This window comes from Pogona vitticeps, chromosome 1 (assembly GCF_051106095.1).
Source record: "Pogona vitticeps strain Pit_001003342236 chromosome 1, PviZW2.1, whole genome shotgun sequence".
Classification (NCBI taxonomy): Eukaryota; Metazoa; Chordata; class Lepidosauria; order Squamata; family Agamidae; genus Pogona; species Pogona vitticeps.
Genome location: NC_135783.1, coordinates 338,785,752 through 338,806,386, shown reverse-complemented (window position 1 = coordinate 338,806,386; position 20,635 = coordinate 338,785,752). Strand labels below are relative to the sequence as shown.

General features: G+C 42.0%; 1 protein-coding gene across 1 annotated transcript; it reads right to left on the bottom strand.

Moving 5' to 3' along the window:
* Positions 1–33: 33 nt before the first annotated feature.
* DLK1 (delta like non-canonical Notch ligand 1) lies at positions 34–20,182 on the bottom strand. Its single transcript, XM_020793638.3, has 5 exons — positions 19,661–20,182; positions 8,248–8,311; positions 6,089–6,219; positions 4,887–5,031; positions 34–1,434 (listed from the first exon to the last, which is right to left on the bottom strand). The coding sequence occupies exons 1-5, from the start codon at positions 19,734–19,736 to the stop codon at positions 741–743; spliced, it is 1,110 nt and encodes a 369-aa protein (XP_020649297.3). The 5' UTR covers positions 19,737–20,182; the 3' UTR covers positions 34–740.
* Positions 20,183–20,635: the final 453 nt, after the last annotated feature.

Here is a 20,635-nt window from a genome sequence, read left to right as displayed (position 1 = left end):
TATTTCAATAAATACTCCTGAAAGAGACAGATCCATGTAGCCCTTAAATACTGTTTATTAAAAATAAGCATTGGAAAGTGATTTAGAAATATCACAACTGCCAAACATGCAACAGGGTATGATGACATCAGTTCCCATATTTATGAAAAATCTACCTGGCTCCTTTTTAGAACAGTGCAATCCTATGTGTTATCTACTCAGAAGCAAGCCCCATTGATTCAATGGAAATTACAATGGAAATTACAAAGGGGAGTTTGTATAGGATTACATCCTGAATTCAGTTTCATGAGATTTATACAATGCCATATAGTATTATTACAAATTATTTGGGAACTGAAAAGTTCCCTGGGCAACACAAATGAAGCATGTTTCTTTAATATCAATTGGTTCCAAATAGAGATGGGCATGACTGTGGTTCAATGCGTCAGTTCAGTTTAGTGGATTGGACCCACAGGTGTTGCACGGGCGCCCTGGATTTCCCCACCCTGCTCCCTCCTGTAGGTGCCCACTCAGAGGAAGAGGTGGGGCAGGGAAGCCAGCGCAAAACCTGTGGGCCCGATCCACTGAACTGCACCAAAGTGCTGATCTACACTTTGTGCCCATCTCTAGTTCCAAACATTATAGTGAGCAAAAATTAAAATCCCACTGGCCATGTTTCAAGAACAGCCCAAGAGCAGTGTGTTGTACTTGTAGCTAAATTACACATTTGCACAAAGACAAGCGACCAGAATAGTTTGTATTCACACCTCACTTTGATCTGGAAAAATGATCTTCACTGGAGGATTTTCACCATCACTGGCTTTCAGAAAGCAGTCCCTCTCCTTGCGGACCAGCTGGCTGTACCTGGCATTAGCTAGCCACATTTCAAATTTAGAGAAAAAGATAATCCCAGTTGTACCCAGCACAACGAGACACGTCAGTAAGCCCAGAACCATGAAGCAGATCACCTGACTCTTACTGAGTAATGGCTGCCGGTTTTCAATGGTCTCTTTGATGGTCAAGATTTCCCGCTCTGGTGGGTGAATGACTTGGTGGTGAGCTTTCGAGTGTTGATTCAGCCTGTGCTTAGCCTTACTGTTCAGACTTGCATTTCTATTGGAAGAAGCACAGGTGACCCCTCCAAAATGGGGCCTGCAAAGGCATTCAAAAGTTCCCTCAGGGTGTGCATGACATGTACCACCATTTTTGCAAGGGTTGCTCATGCAGGCTGCCACGTGGCTGCTGCACAAGGTCCCTCCATAACCTGAGGGGCAATGGCAGCGGAAGCCCCTGCCGATATCCAAGCACGTGCCCCCATTTTCACATGGGTTTGGCTCACAGTCATCAAGATCTATTTCACAAAAATTTCCATTAAACCCGGGAGGACACAGACAAGAGGCGTGGGGTGCGAAACCATCATCGTCCACACAGGTCCCTCCATTCTGACAGGGCGAACTGCAGTTCAAAACAACCGGGGGGGGGGGAAATAAGACTATTAATACATTGGAAACGACTTCTTTTCTTTGAGGTCAGTGCATGGAAAAAATGGGTAAAAAAATTAACTTAGTATCCTAAATTTATTAACACTTTCAACAATGGACAGTATCCTGTTCATTGGTTACCTCAGTGTTAAGTGCAATAGCCTAAACTACAATGGTCAATTGCCACTAGTTAACTAGTGATTGTATATCCCTATGAAATATTGGTTCAGCTCAAAGTGGTGTATCTAAGAAAAAGCAGGGCTATGAGTAAGAGATTTGAATCAGAAAGAGTGTAAGAGTTGAAAAGTTTGGAGCTGTCATTTCCACTAAGACTGCTAATGCTTTTGCCAACTTGGCCTAGACATAATTCCTACAGGTTTGTGTTGGAGGGGAAAAACTAAGTAGTGACTTCATGCATATGCAATTGGATAATTTATTCTAGGCTTTCGAAGATTCTGCATGTGGAGCTGATTGTTCTATGTACTGGACATCCAACCCAGTTGAAGAATGTATATTGGACTTGGTCTGAATTTGAATTCAGAGGGACACTTGGACTATGCAGTTCTACAAGCAATTTCTGTGTTGATGGTGTTGCCTACGACTTGGGTACACAAATATAGCATTTTGTTGTAGTTATAATTGCACATGTTTAGAAATCAGCATGAACCACCCATTGGTTTTCCACTATATCAGGTGACCCCATGAATGAGTGACCTCCAAAAAGTCCTTATGTCAGCAGTCCTGCTCACCTGCAAACTCAAGGCTGTGGCTACCTTTATTAAGTAAATCTATCTTTTATATTCTCAAAGACTTTCATGGCTAGGATCCGATGATTGTTGTAGGTTTTTTGGGCTGTTTGGCTATGTTCTTGAACATGGCCAAACAGTCTGAAAAACCTACGACAACCAAATCTATCTTAAAATTTGGCCTTCCTTTTTTTCCTTTTGCCTTCAACTTTTCCCAGCATCTTTGTCTTTCTACAAAGTGTTGCTTGCAGCAAAACAGTGTCTATTGCTTAAGACGGTGAGACAACTCTGCTACTTTTGTAGCAGAGTGGGGAACATTTTTTATGTTGACATGTCTCCCCACTTTCCGCTATATCCTTTTCTTGTACTTAGTGGCACTTCTTCTTTCTCCACATCATTCCTCTATCTATCCTTGACTCTTGGAGATATATCAGAACTAGTCTCCAAGCCAAGAATGACAATATACCCACTCTTCCTTTACAACAAAGGAACACTGCAGAGTTATGTTTGTTATTTTTGTATCCTAAGCTCCTGCAATTTTATAACATAACTGAAACATTCTCATTGTTCTTTTCCACACCTAAAATATATTTCTACCATACTTTGGATTGAATTCTTCAGATTGAAATTGTTAAATATTTGCCTGCAACTTAACTTTAGTCTTCAGATATACAGTATATATACTCCCGCCAACCTAGAGGTTCGAAAGCATGCAAATGCAAGTAGATGAATAGGGACCACTTTGGTGGGAAGGTAACAGCGTTCTGTGTCTAAGTCACACTGGCCATGTGACCACGGAAGATTGTCTTCGGGCAAACACTGGCTGTATGGCTCGGAAACGGGGATGAGCACCGCCCCCTAGAGTCAAACACGACTGGACAAAAATTGTCAAGGGGAACCTTTGCCTTTTTCATACTGTATATATATAAACATTTGTGCCTACAGTTTGCCATAGCTGTACGCTTTTTGGATGTTCTCAACAACTTTGAAGTATTTTTGTATGTATGGAACCCCAAAGCAATGCAGATTAAAAAAAAGCTTGTAGAATTAGTCAAGCTAAGTTTGCCCAGAATCATTGCAACAATGAAAAGACTTATACTTTGATACTCAGATGAATTTTGTTATCATTGGCAGCTTTTCTTGTATTAGATTTAGATTAGACATCCTTCAGTCTCAAGAGACTATGGTAACTGTTTGATTTCATTCTGGAATTAACCCTAAATGGGATAAATGCCAGCTGTGACCAAAGCAGGCTTCTGATTTTTACCTAGCCGTCTATAAAGTTCTGTAGGGCTCTTGACATCCTCATCTTTTTATCCAGGCATTTCTAGACAGTTTAGCTGCTTTTCCAACCAATTTTCACTGCTAATAGTTTTTATCTTCATTGGCTGTTTTACTGTTTATTGGATTTATTACATGCTTATTGATTATATTCCCTCATTTGACAGTTGCTTGAATATTGTTGCTACCTGCCATGGCTTTCTGTAGAAAGCTTTAAATAACATAATGAGTAAAATAAGGAGCCTTTGCTAAGCCACTTGCATTCATCTTGACAGCTGTTCTGCAATGGGCCAGGTGTAAGTCCCAGAACTGAAATAGGAAGGGGGTCTTTCTCCTTGCATAAGCTTTGTGAAGCATTCACTTATAGGACAAGGCTAGCTGTCACTCTTAGGGAATTACTCTAATCAATTCTGTTTAAACCAGGGAATCTAGCAGCTCGATCCTGATGCCTGACCCAGGCATCTGCCAAGCAAGGTTACATGCAAAATGTCTGACCTCAGTCTTGATACTCCACTGTACCTGCCCATTGCAATGGAGGACACTGCAGCCAGTCCTGCTAGAAACAGTGAGGTGACATGAGAAACAGGAGCTGTTGGTGTCCATCGGGACTTAGCAGAGCCAAGTGGCTGATGGAAGGGAAGTCAAAGTCAACAGCCGTGGAAGGGCTAGTGAATTCTGAGTTTGTTCCCTTCCTCCTTTCTTTCAAAGACGGTGCAGTACAACTTTGTAACATTTGTGGGCAAAGTCACAGAATCATAATCGATTTGGAAGGGTCTAATAAGGCCACTGAATCCAACCCGTGCTCAAACTTGCCGGAGTCCAGGTTAAAGTATGACAGATGGCTGTCTAGCTTTCTGTTGTATACCTCCAAGGTTGGAGTGCTCACCACCTCCAGAAGTAATTGGTTCCATTGTTGTACTGCTCTAACAGTTAGGAAGTTTTTCCCAATATCCAGTCAAAATCTGGCTCCCCATAATTTGAGCCCATAATTGCATGTCCTGTACTCTGGAATGATTTGAGAACAGTTTCTGCCCTTCCTCTGTATGACAGCCTTTCAAGTATTTGAAGAATGCTATTATATCTCCTTTCAGTCTTCTTATCTCAAAGCTAAACACACTCAGTTCTTTCAGTCTTTTCTCAAAGGGCTTGGCTGTGCATGCACATTTTTAAGAATTTCTGTCCTACCAAACTAAATTCTCAGCTGAGGGGGAAATGTAGCTTCTACTATCCTTTCTAGTAGTGGTGTACAGATTTATTGTGACATCCCTCCATTATTTTATATGTGAGCAGGAAGGAATGTGAGAACACAAAAATTGCTGCCACAGTGATGTCTACCGTGGTCCTGTACCTGTAGATGTTAGGTTTATAAAAGACAACAACAACATACAATCATATTTACCCATTCACTGTACAGGGTCCCTTCTTGACACGGCAGCTTTTTCCTGTATAACCTTCGGCACATACACAAATGTATCCACCATTGCCTGTCTCTATGCAAGTAGTTGCATTATTTGTACAAGGTTTCGAAGAGCAAGGGTGAGCATCTATAATAACAAATTTTGAAAAGAAACCTTATGGTTATATGACAGGGTTTCCCCACCTTTAATACAATAACCAGTATCTTTTTCAGAAGCCATGTCCCCTAAAATAAGACGATGGTTGCTTCAGGGCTTAATAAACAGTTCAATGTTGTTTCAAAGTCTTTTGTTACGATAAATTCCTAACTAGACAGGAGGGGACAAATTAGTGAATGTGTAATAAAAGTTTCTCCAGCAGCAGCAATAGCAGCAGGAGCAGGAGCAGGAGCAGAAGAAGAAGAAGAAGAAGAAGAAGAAGAAGAAGAAGAAGAAGAAGAAGAAGAAGAAGAAGAAGAAGAAGAAGAAGAAGAAGAAGAAGAAGAAGAAGAAGAAGAAGAAGAAAACATTGTGACACCTTGAAAACTAACTGCTATATTTTAATGTGAGCTTGTTCATCCTACTGCGTACCTGTGCCTGTGAAGTAAGAGTGATGACACCACCCATGACAGATTGCTGCTAATTAAATAATTCTGATTTGGGGTGCATGCAGTTCATGCCCAATCATAAAAAGTTACATACACTCCAAAATATTTTTTAAATTCTTTAATTAGTGGAATTTGCCACAGCCAGTGACATCACTCCCATCCTGTAGGCAGCGCTATGCAACAGGATATTGACCAATATATTCAGTTCATCACATTGCCTGAGAAAATATGAGCAGAAACACTCATTCAGATTTCTGTGTTGCTCATGTTTTTACATTTTTAACTCATTTTCTTTTAGGTGCACAGGAGCTGTCCTAGAGGAAATGGACTTGTCTGTGAATTTTTTTTCTGTTTCAAAAGCAACTATCTTTCTTGAGTATGTTGTCCTTCCCAAAAGTCAAGCTATTTTTCATCTTTTTAGCTTTGATACTCGATTTTTGCTGTTGATGCAAATTTGACTACCAAACAAAAAGCCCTTTTCACCAAAAAAGAAGAAAGAAGAAATTCTAACAAAATAATTGCATGTCTTTGACACCAGATGGAGCTATAGCTGCCTGACTTGATACATCTCATTCCTGGACGGAAATGTATTTGCAAACCTGTATCACAACGGCTGCCGATCCACCCTTCTTCACACATGCATTGCCATGGTTTGGCACAGGTCCCATGGAGACAGCCAGGAAACGGGATACACTGGTCACAGAGAGGGCCTTGCCAACCAGGCCGGCATCTTGAAACAGAGACAAGAAACAAGACAAGATCACAAGACAAGCTAAGAGTTCAACTGCAGATGCAGTTAAGAATTTGGAAACCATAATGGATGAGCTCTCAGCAGTAAAACTAATTGATTTCACCAAATGGAAAAATGGAAGTCTAAAAGATGGACCAATTTTTTTTTTTAAATATATCATTTCCATGATTAAATTTTGGTAGAGGCAGAAAAAAATGAATACGAGTTAGCTATCCCACTTTGTATAAAGAAATTCCAGAAATACTTCACATTGCTTTAGATTCTTTGGACATTTAACACAGGTGGCCTTTGTCTAAAAAGTCACAGTGCAACAATTGCTTTTTCTCTATAGTGCAAGTGTAAATCATGGGCCCATGACTTTTCCTGCTCACATCAGTGAAAGGGAATACCTGCCAGATACCATTACAGTGGACTCTCGACTTACAAACGGCTCCACTTACAGACTTTTCGAGTTACAGACTTCTCTGGCTGCAAAATTTAGGTTTGACTTGCAGCCGGAAATTCGACCTACAGACTGGGGGGGGGGGGGAACCAAAATGGAACAAAAATGGGCGGTTATGGATTAATTGGTTTTCAATGCATTGTAGGTCAATGGAGCCTCAACCTACAGACTTTTCGACCTGCAGCCACAGTTCCAATATGGATTAATTCCGTAAGTCGAGGGTCCACTGTACATGTCTACAGCTTCTCTGATTCTCTGAAGGCAAAGAAAAACAAAAGCATTGCAGACACATTCACAGTCCCATGCATGGAAAATATTACCAGATTGGGATGTATATCTGCTTCAAAACTCTTGGTACCACCTGAAGGACATAGATGGATGGATGTCTGTTTCTATAAGCAGATATTCAAAGCTCAGGTGTGGGCAACCATATTCATTTTCAGTGATCATATCTGTTGAGATGCAATCTTTTAAAAGACTGGATCCTGGGGCTGGATGCCATCTCTCTCTCTCTCTCTCTCCACCCCTTCGGCCATACCTAGCAGGTGACCTGATCTATCATTTACTACACTGGTTCTTAACCTTGGGTTACTCAGGAGTTTTGGACTGCAACTTCCAAAAGCCTTCACCACCAACTGTGCTGGCTGGGGTTTCTGGGAGTTGCAGTTCAAAAACATCCGATTAACAAAGGTTAAGAACCACTGATCTACTAAACCTATCACATGCACAAGCCTTTTTCAAATCAGGCAAATCCATGCCCTTTGTGAATCAAAAGCCACACATGCCTATGTTCATCTAATGATCTAGCTGCCAACTGGAGTCCAGGTATGATAACCAACGGGAGTGCCCATTTATCTGTTTAGGAAGGTGGCTGGAGAGCCTGGATGAAATCCACATCCTCTTGTATGAATGGGATTCCATGTGCTAGCCCCATGGGGCGCAGAACTTGGTAAACAGACAAATCGCCAACCACATTTCCTTTAAGGAAAAAAAAGTTCCATTGGGCATGCTTCATCAAATTTCAGAATCGTCATGTTTAGATGGCATGGCCATCATGTATCTTCAATGATAAAAACATCTGTGACTGTTATTAAACCGCATGTGCTGTTCTACAACTGGACTTTCAATGGGGCACTTACACCTCCGCCCTAAAGGCCTCCTAAACTTGAGAACAAATTTTGGGGAAATCTGAAGGGTTGTAGGCACAGTAGGGGGACTGTCCTGTAGCTGGACAAACACAGTTGGATACAATTCTTTGTTTCACAGTGTTGCAAAACCTCCCACCTCTAATTTTTTACTGATACTCTGTTTTCAACTGTTCTTTTTAATTTTTTTTAATGTCCATGATTAAAATTCTAATAAATCAAGAGAGGGCAATTTTGTTACACAGTTGCTCCAATTAAGGCATTTATCACCGAAGCACATTTCGCAGACAAATCACCCTCCTGCTCCCGTTTGCCAAAAACTAAATTAAAAATGGGAATGCAAAGCATGCTTTAACTCCAGCAATATCTCTCTATTTTTCTGGCAAAAAAAGAGAGAGAGAGCGCTCTCTGTTAATTTACCTGCATTCATTTGGGATCTTACAAAATCCATTTACAGGATGACAGCCAAGTTTGCAGTCAGTTCCTAAAATGATAAGATACATAACATAATATTTCCAAAACTTTAAAAAAAAACGCACTGCATCCTGACTACGTTTTTAAAATGTATACCAAAGTGATCATATTATTCGGAAATGTTGGCTATTATTTTTAGTCAGCAGAGTATGAGGAAGAAAAAACAAGAACAACATAGAGACAACATGGGGAGATCGACCTAATCTTGTCACACTCCTTTGGTTTCTTTTGCACACAAATTGACATTTTACATAATGAAACCACTCTAGATGCATTTCAAACAGAAGAAATTGTCTTTACATACAGTTACCATTTGTAGTAATAGTTGGGGGGGAGTGGGGAGGAATTGAGTCTCTACCACATGGGGAGGCTCTCCATGCTTGTTGCTTGGTCAGAGAGAAAAATAAAAAAGATATCAACAAATGTCAGAAGTGGAGAAAGATACCAATTAAGTTAATGACAAAGGACAATCACATGAGACTGTAAAGCTCCCTCCCACTTATAACCAGTGTTAGTGCATGCAAGATTGCTATTATCCCAACACCCCTCCTCAAGCTTGCATGAAAGAACCCTCAAATCTTATCTTCTTTGCAAGTTCTCAGCTGATCTTTTGGTATAAGCTTCGTCTGCTGTCCTCCCTGCAGTGGAACAGCAGATCATCTGAATAGTCTCTTTCTTGGTTAGGTCACACATACCAGATGGTACCTCACATAAATGTGTTTGGTGCAAGCATGTGTTTGGTGCAAGCATTCATCCTCTCACACCGTGACAATCTGATGCATCTCTGGTCGTCTTCCATCATCATATGGAATGGCGTCTCTTCATCTATTCCAAAGTCTCTTAGCAGCCTCTCTAGCCATAGAAGTTCTCTTCTGCTGCAGCAATGCACTTCAAAGGTATCTAACTCTCTCTCTCTCTTTTGTCAGCTCTCTTTCGTTTGTCAAAATGAACCATATGTCTTGTGCTGACTTCATCTGTTTTAAAGTCCATTACTTTATAGCATTTGCTGCTAGGGGAATAGCCAAGTACACAAAAGAGTCTGCTCTATTCTAGAGTCAGTTGTGTGCCTTTTCTGTTTTGGTATGTAGTCATAAGTCAGGACTCGAATGTCACTGTGACACTTGTCACTGTGCCATGCCAGAATTCAAATGGAGTTTTTTTGTGGTGCCTTTGGCTGGTAATCTGTTCTGGAGATAGGTTGCAGTCATGATTACGTGACTGTGCCAAAATTTGCTGAGCAGCATTGGATCGGCAAGCATGCATCTTTTCATCCCCAAAAGAGATTCCAGCTTCCTTTCAGCTGTTCCATTCCCCTGAGGAGCGTGTCTAACACTCTTCCTGTGACAAATGCCTTGTTCCTCCAGAAAGGCTTGTGTGCGGTGCAAAAGGTGCTCATCACCATTGTCTCTCTGAAGTGCCTCAGGCTTCCTTTCAAACTTGTTGCTTACTACGGCCACATACTTCTTGAGCATCTTATGTGTCTTACTTTTCTCAATGGAGAAAGCCCCTCCCATTGATACCCAATGTTAGTGCATGCAAGATTCCTATTATCCGACACATTTTTATCGAAGCATATATCCCTTTCATAACCCAGTGCTTTGTAAAAAACAAAACAATGGGTCTAATTTTCATATTCTTAAATTAAATTTTACTCTGTTGATGATGTTCAGTCTTTGTTGTTGCATAAGTAGCAGATGCTGTTCAACGGAGGATTTGCGACTTGGGTCTCGCTATAGAGAGAGCAGTCTCTTAGCACTGAGAATTCTTTCAGTGCTGAAAGCATTAAAGCTTGACACATCTTCTGTAGTTTGTAAATCTGCTCGCTTTGTTTTGTGACAGGCCTTTAGGTTGGAAATAAAGGCTATTTCAAGGCTGACCCGCCTCAGACACAGAAATATGCCAAAATTATGTCTCTGGGACACAAATGTGATTTCAGTTTCAAATGATGTGTTATCTAGATATGTCATCTGTCTCCTCCCTGTGAAATCAGTTTGTGGGTTTTAAAGAGAGAAACCCTCTCAGGTTACAGAATCCAAGGTGAAGGGAGGCTGGAGTCAAATCCTCTGGATTTCCCAAAGCTGGTATATATTATTATTATTCAAGGCTGCTTGTGGCAACTCATTGGCTTCTGAGAAAATGCCTCAAATTTTAACAGGTTTCTTAGGTTTTAATATGATCTGCTACATTTTTTGTTCCTGATGAGTTTTGAAAGTCCTTTTCAAATGGCACAATATGCAGAATATTTTAATTCTGTCATTGTTTCTCATTAGCATTATAAATTTCAGTTTGTTTTTACTTGTTGCTGTTTGTATCTATTTTATCTATCTTTATCACCACCTGTTTTAATTTTTCTTTGAGCTGCCTTGCATTTGAGCCCTAGGAGAAATGCAGGATGTATGTAAAGAAAATAAAATATTTTAAAAATGCCTAAATTTGATTGTTACTCACAACTAGAAGAAATCAGTTGAATCAAATGATGATACCTGTGTCAACGCTTATGCAAATCCCACTAATTCAATGAGCATACTTTTGTTATGACTATTGTGGATTCAGGTTGGAGGCTTTACATTTGTTTAGATTATTTCATGTTGACTTTTATTGTGTTTTCCCCAACATCTGCTGATATAGGTGCATTAAAAATAAATAAAGATGTAGATACTCATAACCTCCTGAGCCACTGGGCTGTTTGAATCAAACAGGCTGGCAGTTTGAATGCATGCAACGAGGTGAGCTCCCATCCCAGCTCCTGCCAACCTAGCAGTTCGAAAGCATGGAAATACATGTAGATGAATAGCTACCACCTTGGTAGAAAGGTAACGGCATTCCATGTCTAGTCATGCCAGCCACGTGACCATGGAAAGTGTCTACGGACAAATGGCGACTCTTTGACTTACAAACAGGGATGAGCATTGGCCAGGGGGAAATTAACCTTTTTAATATCATCCATGCATATGAGGGAGCCATCAATAAGGTTTTTCTCATTACAGTGGTGCCTCGCATTGCGACGTTAATTCGTTCCAGCGAAATCGCTGTTGAACGAAAACGTCACAATGCAAAATAAAAAAGCCTATAGAAACACATTAAAACATGATTAATGCATTCCTAGGGGCTTCAAACTCACCGTTCAGTGAAGATCCTCCATAGTGCGGCCATTTTCGCTGCCTTTAAAGCGAGGAATCCATCCCAGGAAACAGCGGGCGGCCATGTTTTTTTTCCCGGCGGCCATTTTGAAACCGCCGATCAGCTGTGCGAAAATGGTCACTTTGCGATGATTGGTCATCGCAAAGCAAAAATACCCCATAGGGAACATCATAAAGCGATCGCAAAGGTGATCGCAAAAAGTTTGTCGCAAAGCAATTTCGTCGCTAAACGGAGCACTTGCTAAGCGAGGCACCACTGTATATACCATCGTGACCTCTGACTTATGGTGATCTTCAAAATATCTTATACTCAACAGACCTGCACAGCTCTTGTAAAGTCAAGGCTGTAGGCAGATAGTTCATCTCAAAATTCGTCTTCCTCTTTACCTTTTGCTTTCAACTCTTTCTAGCATTACTGTCTTTTCAGCTGAGTCAGTAGGGTTGAGAGAACCTAAAACACACACATACAAATGCTTTGGAGGTAAAAGAAAAAAAACTAAGGTAATAGGAATGAAAAGAGTGTGTCTAATATCTGCAGATGGCTGCCTGTGGGAAGGCAGTGTTAAAACTGGGTGGTGGTGATGAGGGACAAATGTACAACTGCTAAATTATGATCAAGATTATTTTAGGCTGCATAAAAATAGCCAGGTATGATGAGTTCATTTCATTTTACACTGATAGTTTTGATTATATTCTTCTACTTGAGACTCTCCCTTGGAATAATGACTTCATTTCCAAAGATCCCCCAGCATAAATTTTGACTGGATTTCACTATGATATTTTATTGGGAAGAAAAACTATTTGGTTCCATTGAAGTGTAAAGGAAACTAATTATGTTGCTGGTTTTGTGGAATAGGATTCTCTGGAATAGTCAATAGGATTGTGAAACTTTACCCTCAGAAGTAACTGATGCAGTCTCAAGCATCTCTAATTGGCCAGAATACTGTTGGTTATTTATGCTGGTGTTAAATGAAACTGCATAAATTGCAGTGGAGAATTGCATGTAATGAAAAAGTTACTGGTTTAATTCCTTTTTGCATGCCATAGGCAAAACATGGCAGGTGACAAGTGCCAATTCATTAATTTATGGCATTTCATTGCCATGATTTATGTTGTTACATTTATACTAGTGTAAATACCCAACAGGATTCTGACCAGAGAGCTTTACTAATTAAAAATGTGTAGGACTGCATTCTGAAGCTGTTGTCATGTCTAGCCATACACAAGTGGCATTTGCTTCTAAGTAAGGGGTCACACTAGATCCTGAAGATGAGGCTCCAATATTTTGGCCATCTCATGAGAAGAGAAGACTCCCTGGGAAAGACCCTGATGTTGGGAAAGAGTGAAGGCAAGAGGAGAAGGGGACGACCGAGGACGAGATGGTTGGACAGTGTCATTGAAGCAACCAACATGAATGTGACCCAACTCCGGGAGGCAGGGGAAGACAGGAGGGCCTGGTGTGCTCTGGTCCATGGGATCACGAAGAGTTGGACACGACTTAATGACTAAACAACAACAAAGGGGTCACACTGCATGAGAGGAGGATACCATATTGGACATTGCAATATCAAAATAGCATAGACAATATCAAAAATGCACAGACAATATAAAAATTGCATAGTTTGTTTCTAAAATAATAATAATTACGTGCCTTCAGGTCAATTCTGACTTATGGCAACCCTTTTCAGGATTTTCCTAGTAAAGAATACTGAAATGTGGTTTACCATTGCCTTCCTTTGGAGGCATCCTGAGACTGTGCAGCTTGCCCAAAGCCGCACAGGCCGGCTCTACTCATAGGAGGCATAGTGGGGAATCGAACTCCCATCAAAGCCTCTGAACTATCCAAATACATAAGACTAAATTCAGTTCTTAGTTGCAACCAAAGAAGACACCACCACCCCGAATTACTGTGTTGTTGTTGCTGAGTGTCATCAAGTCACCTCCGACTTATGGTGATCTTGTGAATGAGCAATCTTCAAAATATCTTGTCCTCAACAGCCCTGCTCAGCTCTTCTGAACTCCCTCCTATGGCTTCCTTTAGGGAGTCAGACCATATTACATTGGGTCTTCCTCTTTTCCTACTGCCTTCTACCTTTCCCCGCATTATTGACTATTCCAGAGAATCTTGTCTTCTCATGATGTGCCCAAAGTAGAACAGCCTCAATTTCAACATGTTTGTCTTCAGAGATAGTTCAGGCTTGATTTGATGCAGGACCCACTTGTTTGTCTTTCTGCCTGTCCAGGGTATCTGCAAAGGTCTCCTCTGGTACCACATTTGAAATGAATACAAAAGTGTGGATAATCTTGGTCTTAGTTTTATGCTTACACTTAATGATCTTTTGTAATTCCTCCATTGCTGCCCTTTTGGGTTTCTGTCTTCTGATTTCTTGGCTGTAGTCTGCATAAATGAAACAAGGTATACAAAACCTTTAACAGTTTTAAGTTCATCATTGTCAAAATTAAAGTTGTGTAGTTCTTCTGCAGTCGTGATTTTTTATCTTCTTAATGTTCAGCTGAAGTCTTGCTTTCTTCTTTCACTTTCACTAACATTTGTTCCAGGTCATTTCTGCCAATTAGATGGTGTCACCTGCATACTTTTAATTACTGCTGTTTCTTCCACCAATTTTCACTCCTCCTCCATCTGAATCTAGTCTGGCTTTCTTTATATGTTCTGTGTATAGATTGAACTGAAAAGGGGATAAATCAACAACAATAATAATCTTGTAACTGCAGGGCTGGAATGCACCCTATGGATCATCATCCAGCTCCTGTCAAGGAGGCACAGTCAGGAATAGAAGTCCCAGCCTCTGGTTCTGCAGCCAGAGGTTGAAGCCACTGGCTTCAACCTCTGGCTGCAGCAGTTAAAATGTACCCTTGTCCAACACTTTTGCCTATAGGAAGCCAATCTGTCTCATAATATTCTGCCCTAACAGTGGCTTCTTGCCAACAATACAGTGGCTTCTTGCCCACAACAGTGGCTTCTTTCCCACAATTTCTCAAACTACAGTAGATGCCTTTCCATCCCTTCAGTGCTTCCTGGAAGCTGTATTGCAATGGATGAAGGAGAATGGACTGAGACTGAACCCAGCCAAGATGGAGGTCCTGAGGGTGGGTGGCCCCACCATTGGTGGTTTGGAAATTTCTCTCTTTTTGGGAGGAGTGACTCTCACCACAAAGAGTGAGTTTCACAGCTTGGGGGGGCCATCTGGATCTGGCGCTCACTATGGAAATCCAGGTAGTGTCAGTGGTCCACTCCGCCTATTTCCATCTATGGCAGACTGCTCAGCTGCATCCCTATCTTGATGCTGTGGCGCTCACCACTCTGGTCCGTGCACTTGAAATCTTGAGATTAGACTACTGTAGTGCACTCTTGACCATAAAGAAGGTTGAAAGCCGAAGAATTGATGTGTAGCCTGCAAAATTAACTTGTAAACTGCCCAAAGAGTGCTTGAAGCACAATAGGGCGATATATAAGCAGCACGCTTTGCTTTGCTTTTGGAATTCCAACCAAATTCCTTACTTTATAATTATTTGGTTTAAAAAGCAAATATGATGTGTCAGTTGTGTTGCTCTGAAACAAAAAAGAATAAGAGAGAGAAAAGAGCAGAGTAGACCCTGAACTTTGCTCACTTGTAAAGAGCAAAATGCAAGGGAGATAGGGAAAGTTACAGAAAATCGAATGCAGACTTCCAGAGAATAGCAAGGAGAGACAAGAGGGCCTTCTTAAATGAACAATGCAAAGAAATAGAGGAAAATAATAGAAAAGGAAAAACCAGAGAGCTGTTCAGGAAAATTGGAGATATTAAAGGAACATTCTGTGCAAAGATGGACATCATAAAGGACAAAAATGGCAGAGACTTCACAGAAGGAGAAGACATCAAGAAGAGGTGGCAAGAATACACAGAGGAATTATACTAGAAATATCTGGATGTCCCAGACAACCCAGAGAGTGTGGTTGCTGACCTTGAAGTGGGCCTTAGGAAGCATAGTTAACAACAAGGCCAGTGGAGGTGATGGCATTCCAATTGAATTATTTAAAATCTTAAAAGATGATGCTGTTAAGGTGAAACATTCAATATGCCAGCAAGTTTGGAAAACTCAGCAGTGGCCAGAGGGTTGCAAAAGATCAGTCTACATCCCAATCCCAAAGAAGGGCAGTGCCAAAGAATGCTCCAGCTACCTTACAATTGCACTCATTTCACACGCTAGCAAGGTTATGCTCAAAATCCTACAAGGTAAGCTCCAGCAGTATTTTGACCGAGAACTCCCAGAAGTACAAGCTGGATTTCGAAGTGGCAGAGGGACTAGAATCCAAATCGCTAACATGTGCTGGATTATGGAGAATGCCAGAGAGTTCCAGAAAAACATCCAATTCTGCTTCACTGACTATGCAAAAGCCCAAAAGCCTTTGACTGTGTGGACCACAGCAAACTATGGCAAGTTCTTAAAGAAATGGGAGTGCCTGACCACCTTATCTACCTCCTGAGAAATCTATATGTGGGACAAGAAGCAACATTTAGAACTGGATATGGAACAACTGATTGGTTCAAAATTAGGAAAGGAGTACGACAAGGCTTTATATTGTCTCCCTGCCTGTTTAACTTATGTCATGGGTTGATTTATGTGGTTTAAATCATGTATTGAAGATGGGATATGTAGTTGTGAACAATGTAAAATGGATTCCATATTGGTTCTGTGTATGAAGGATTTTGCATGCTGGGAATGTATTTCCAGAGGACTGTGGGAATGTTTTCCTTTAGGCCTGGACAAACCATTACAAGATAAGAAGACCAGACACTTGTGGCGTAGAAGGAGATGGACTGAGAAAAACAACACCTGTTTCTCGTGAGAAGAGAAGGAGGGACTGTTTCCATAACCGTATGCCTTGATTGGATGACAGTTTGAGAGACAGAGGAGAAGGGTGGTTCCAAGAAGCTTGAAAAAGGAACTTTTACTATGTGCAGAGATTGTTCTGCCATCTTTATCCATCATAGTTTTTCTAGGTCTGTTTGCCTGCTGCCCAGTGCACGTAAAGGATTGAGGGGAATGTAGGGAGAAAAGGAAGAAAGGAAGGGGGGCTTTTTGCCTTTTGCCTACCCTAAGGAAGCTTTTAGAGATTTTAGGGATTTTTAGAGCTATTGTAATTAAAGGGAATTATTGCTTCATTTCTATTTTGTATCAAGCCTTGAAAATGGTAATATGCTATGCTTTTGCATCAGACTGACTTTATTCTGTAAATATATATTTTTTTCAGTAAAAATAATAATTATAAAATATTTTGGTCTCGTGAGCAGTGAAGCCGTCTTAGGAATACCCTGAGGGGGAAGCAAGGCCACAATAAGGTACTGAGTCCTACCTTATTAAGCCAAGTGGCTCTAAGGACTACAAAGCTTATGTGTAATTTCTTAATGATCATTCCTAAGGTTGAGCAAGTATCTTTTAGGGCAGACTTGTAAGAGGGTTTGTTGCATGCCTTGGCTGAGGTCACCTAGGACTCAACCCAGCTGCATGAGGGTGCCCAGACTTCTAATTACTCTCGTCCGAACGGTCAAGTTCTCCTTTAGAGGAAGCTGATCGTGACAACTTATATGCAGAATGCATCATGCGAAAACCTGGACTGGATGAATCCCAAGCCAAAATTAAGACACCCTCAGATGTGCAGATGATACCAGTCTGATGGCAGAAAGTGAGGAGGGATTAAAGAACGTCATAATGAGGGTGAAAGAGGAGAGTGCAAAAAATGATCTGAAGCTCAACATCAAAAAAACTAAGATCATGGTTCCATCACCTCCTGGCAAATAGAAGGGGAAGATATGGAGGCAGTGATAGATTTTACTTTCTTGGACTCCATTATCACTGCAGATGGTGACAGCAGCCACAAAATTAAAAGACGCCTGCTTCTTGGGAGGAAAGCGATGACAAACCTAGACAGCATCTTAAAAAGCAGAGAGATCACCTTGCTGACAAAAGTCCACATAGTCAAAGCGATGGTTTTTCCAGTAGCAATGTATGGAAGTGAGAGGTGGACCATAAAGAAAGATGACCACCGAAGAATTGATGCTTTTGAATGCGGTGCTGGAGGGGAGTCTTGAGAGTCCTCCAGACTGCAAGGAGGACAAACCTATCCATTCTGAGGGAAATCAACCCTGAGTGCTCACTAGAACGACAGATTCTGAAGCTGAGGCTTCAATGCTTTGCACATCTCATGAGAAGAGAAGACTCCCTGGAAAAGATCCTGATGTTGGGAAAGAGTGAGGGCAAGTGGAGAAAGGGACAACAGAGAACGAAATGGTTGGATAGTATCATCAAAGGTACCAACACGAATTTGACCCAACTCTGGGAGGCAGTGGAAGACAGGAGGGCCTGGCGTGCTCTGGTCCATGGGGTCATGAAGAGTCAGACACAACTTAATGACTAAACAACAACAAAGAGCAAAAAGTCTAATAGAGAGCACTGCTGACATAACATTACCTGGCTCACCACATACACAATGATTTCAAGTGTAAAATGATACACCTCTAACAAAACAGATGTTACTTTTTTGATTTTTTGATTTTCTTTTTCTTTACAGCCTATGATAGAAGAAAATCTGACAGTATAATCCAATTTCTATCCATTCAGAAACAAGTCCTCTTGTTAATCAGCTCCAATTCCACAAATCTGTGTGTACAGGATTGCATTCTGTAAGTAAACAGTAAACAATCAGCATTGATTTCAGTAAGATAATATGTGCTTACAAACTTCAAAAAATTTACAAACTTCTCCACAGCATACATTCAAAAAAGTGTTCAACCTATATCTGAGTGTTTCACGGGATTAGACCAAGTGAATATTATCAACTGGCCTTTTAGAAGCTTAAAAATAATAACTCCAGTGGACTCTGACTTTTCTCCCAACCAAATCTGAGCAGATGAAGAACACTAATCACTATGCAGAGTGGGTGAAGCAGGGTCAGTCCTACTAACGTGGCAACATGAGCCCTGAGGTGACAAATTTCAGGCATCATAAAGAGGCATCAAATTGTGAAGTTACTTTGTTATTTAATTTGCTAAGGATGAGAAGAGATGCTTCGGGGACTTTCCACCTCATCTACCAAATACAAATTAGCTAACTTTGAGAAGGACACCTCAGAAGCCATGGTAAGAGTGCATTGTTTTTTTTCATAGTTTTTAGAGATGTTCACCAGCACTGCTTTAATGTGATATATACTCTTGCTTTGACAAGGGTTTATCATGGTTGCCCGTTTTGCAGTATAATCCTGTTCCAGTTTATCCCAAAGTTAAACCTCCTGGTTACCTGTGTAGAGGTTTGTAATTCTGAGTTGCATGCTAACACACGGAATTCAGAACTCTTCCCCACAACTGCAAGAAAAAAGTTTAAAAATAGATATAAACATTTAGGTGGGTAATTGGTAAGGTAGGTTACGCGAATAACCTACCCATGTATCATATATGTTTAATAGGACTGGGTAAAATTCAGATCCAAGAAATCTACTTTCTTCCCTGTTTGACTAGACGCTGAAAATGAAATGAATGCAGATCTGTTTCCCTTGCTTGCTTCTCCGTTCCTACGCGAGAGCTCGCTAGCCAGACCGATAAATGTTTCACTGCCTGCAAGGTTTATCTGCTCTCCTTTACGTCCAATTCCTCTGTAGCATCAATAGGCGTCCGCTGTTACTCCTCACACACAAAAGCAACACAATTCGTACCCCAACACGACGCACATTTGTTCAAAAATACGCAAAAGGGCACAAAGCCACGCGCTAGTGAAAGTCAGTCGGGAAATCCAGTTCGTGTAGGGTGCCTTCTTGGGAGTACAGAGGGAAATCCAAGGGACTTACTTAAGAGTAGACCTGTTTAGCTTGCCGCTGGATCTCTGCGCCCCATTTCTGACAGACCGCCCCCCCCCCAGTGGTACCCTCGGAGGCCAACAGGTTCGAGCGAATAGCAAAGCTTCTGCCGCCTCCAACTTGGCCGCCTTCAAAGTGTCACAAGACTCTTCGTCGCCAAGACGAAGATGGCTTTATTCGGGGCACAAGATTCGTGGTGGGTTTCGCTGCAATTGCGGGGGGGGGGAGCAGGGGTTCGCTCAGCGGCTCGCCTCGGGAAAATGTCAGAAATTAGAAGAAACGCACCAGACACAAACTGGGACAAAGCGCACAAAAAAGGGAGGGGGGGAGGACAATGGACGGGCGCGCAATCACCGCGGGATCGCCTTACCTTGGGTGAGAGGAAGACCGAGGAGGAGCGGCCAGAAGCACCAGCAACACAGGAACCGGGCAGTCTGGAAATCCATTCCCAAACACGGCGAGGGAGACGGGGGTCATGCCCCACTTCCCGTGCCTCGGGGAGGAGAAGGGAAAAAAAAACGCGCCTCCGCCGATCGATGGCCCAGATCGCCTTCTGCTCCCTTCCCCTCCCCCCGATCCCCGCTGTCAGGGAAGGGGAAGAAAGGGGGTGCCCACCCGTGTTTCCTCCGCAGCGGGAGGAGGACAGAGCTGCCCACAGAAGGGACAATCAAAACCCCTCCTTGCCTTAGCGGGGTCGGTTACACTCTGACGAAGGGGAAGGAAGAGGAGGAGAAGGTAGTGGGCATTCCCACGTTCACGCCTTCACCTTGCGGGAATGTTGCCATCCGTCCGCGTGGCGCTGGGGAGAGTGAAAATTAAAGCGAGCTTGGTATAGGAGGGCGGTAAACAGATCAGGATTTCTATATCGTTCTATATAATTAACCTCTTGGGGGTGTGTGTGTGTGTATTTGTGTGGGTTTTTTTTTTTTACTCCTCCTCTTGTTCCTGACGCACACACCATGCACTCCTCCCTGGGTTGCGCGTGTTGCGTCCGAGCTCGCAAAAACCCGTCTCCATTTGTTCAGCTGCAGAAGGAAAAAGAGAGCGAGAGCAAGAGCGAGAGAGTGCAACAACAAACCACGCTTCGGGCTGGAAAGGGTTAAGCTTGCTCCCGCTTAAACAGCTAAGAGGATGCTTCGCCTTTGATCCCAGCCTTGTGGGACGCAATCGGGATCCAGGGTTGCAGCAGCCACCCGTTGGTGAGGAAAAGGTGCATTGATTTGCCCCCCCCCGGGGGGGGCAGATGGCAGCAGCAAGGCAAGATTTGCCCTCACGTTTTCTCCGGATTCTTAAGGCGGCACAAATGGAGGCTGCCTCGGAGGAACTTTGGAAGTTGTAGTCCAAG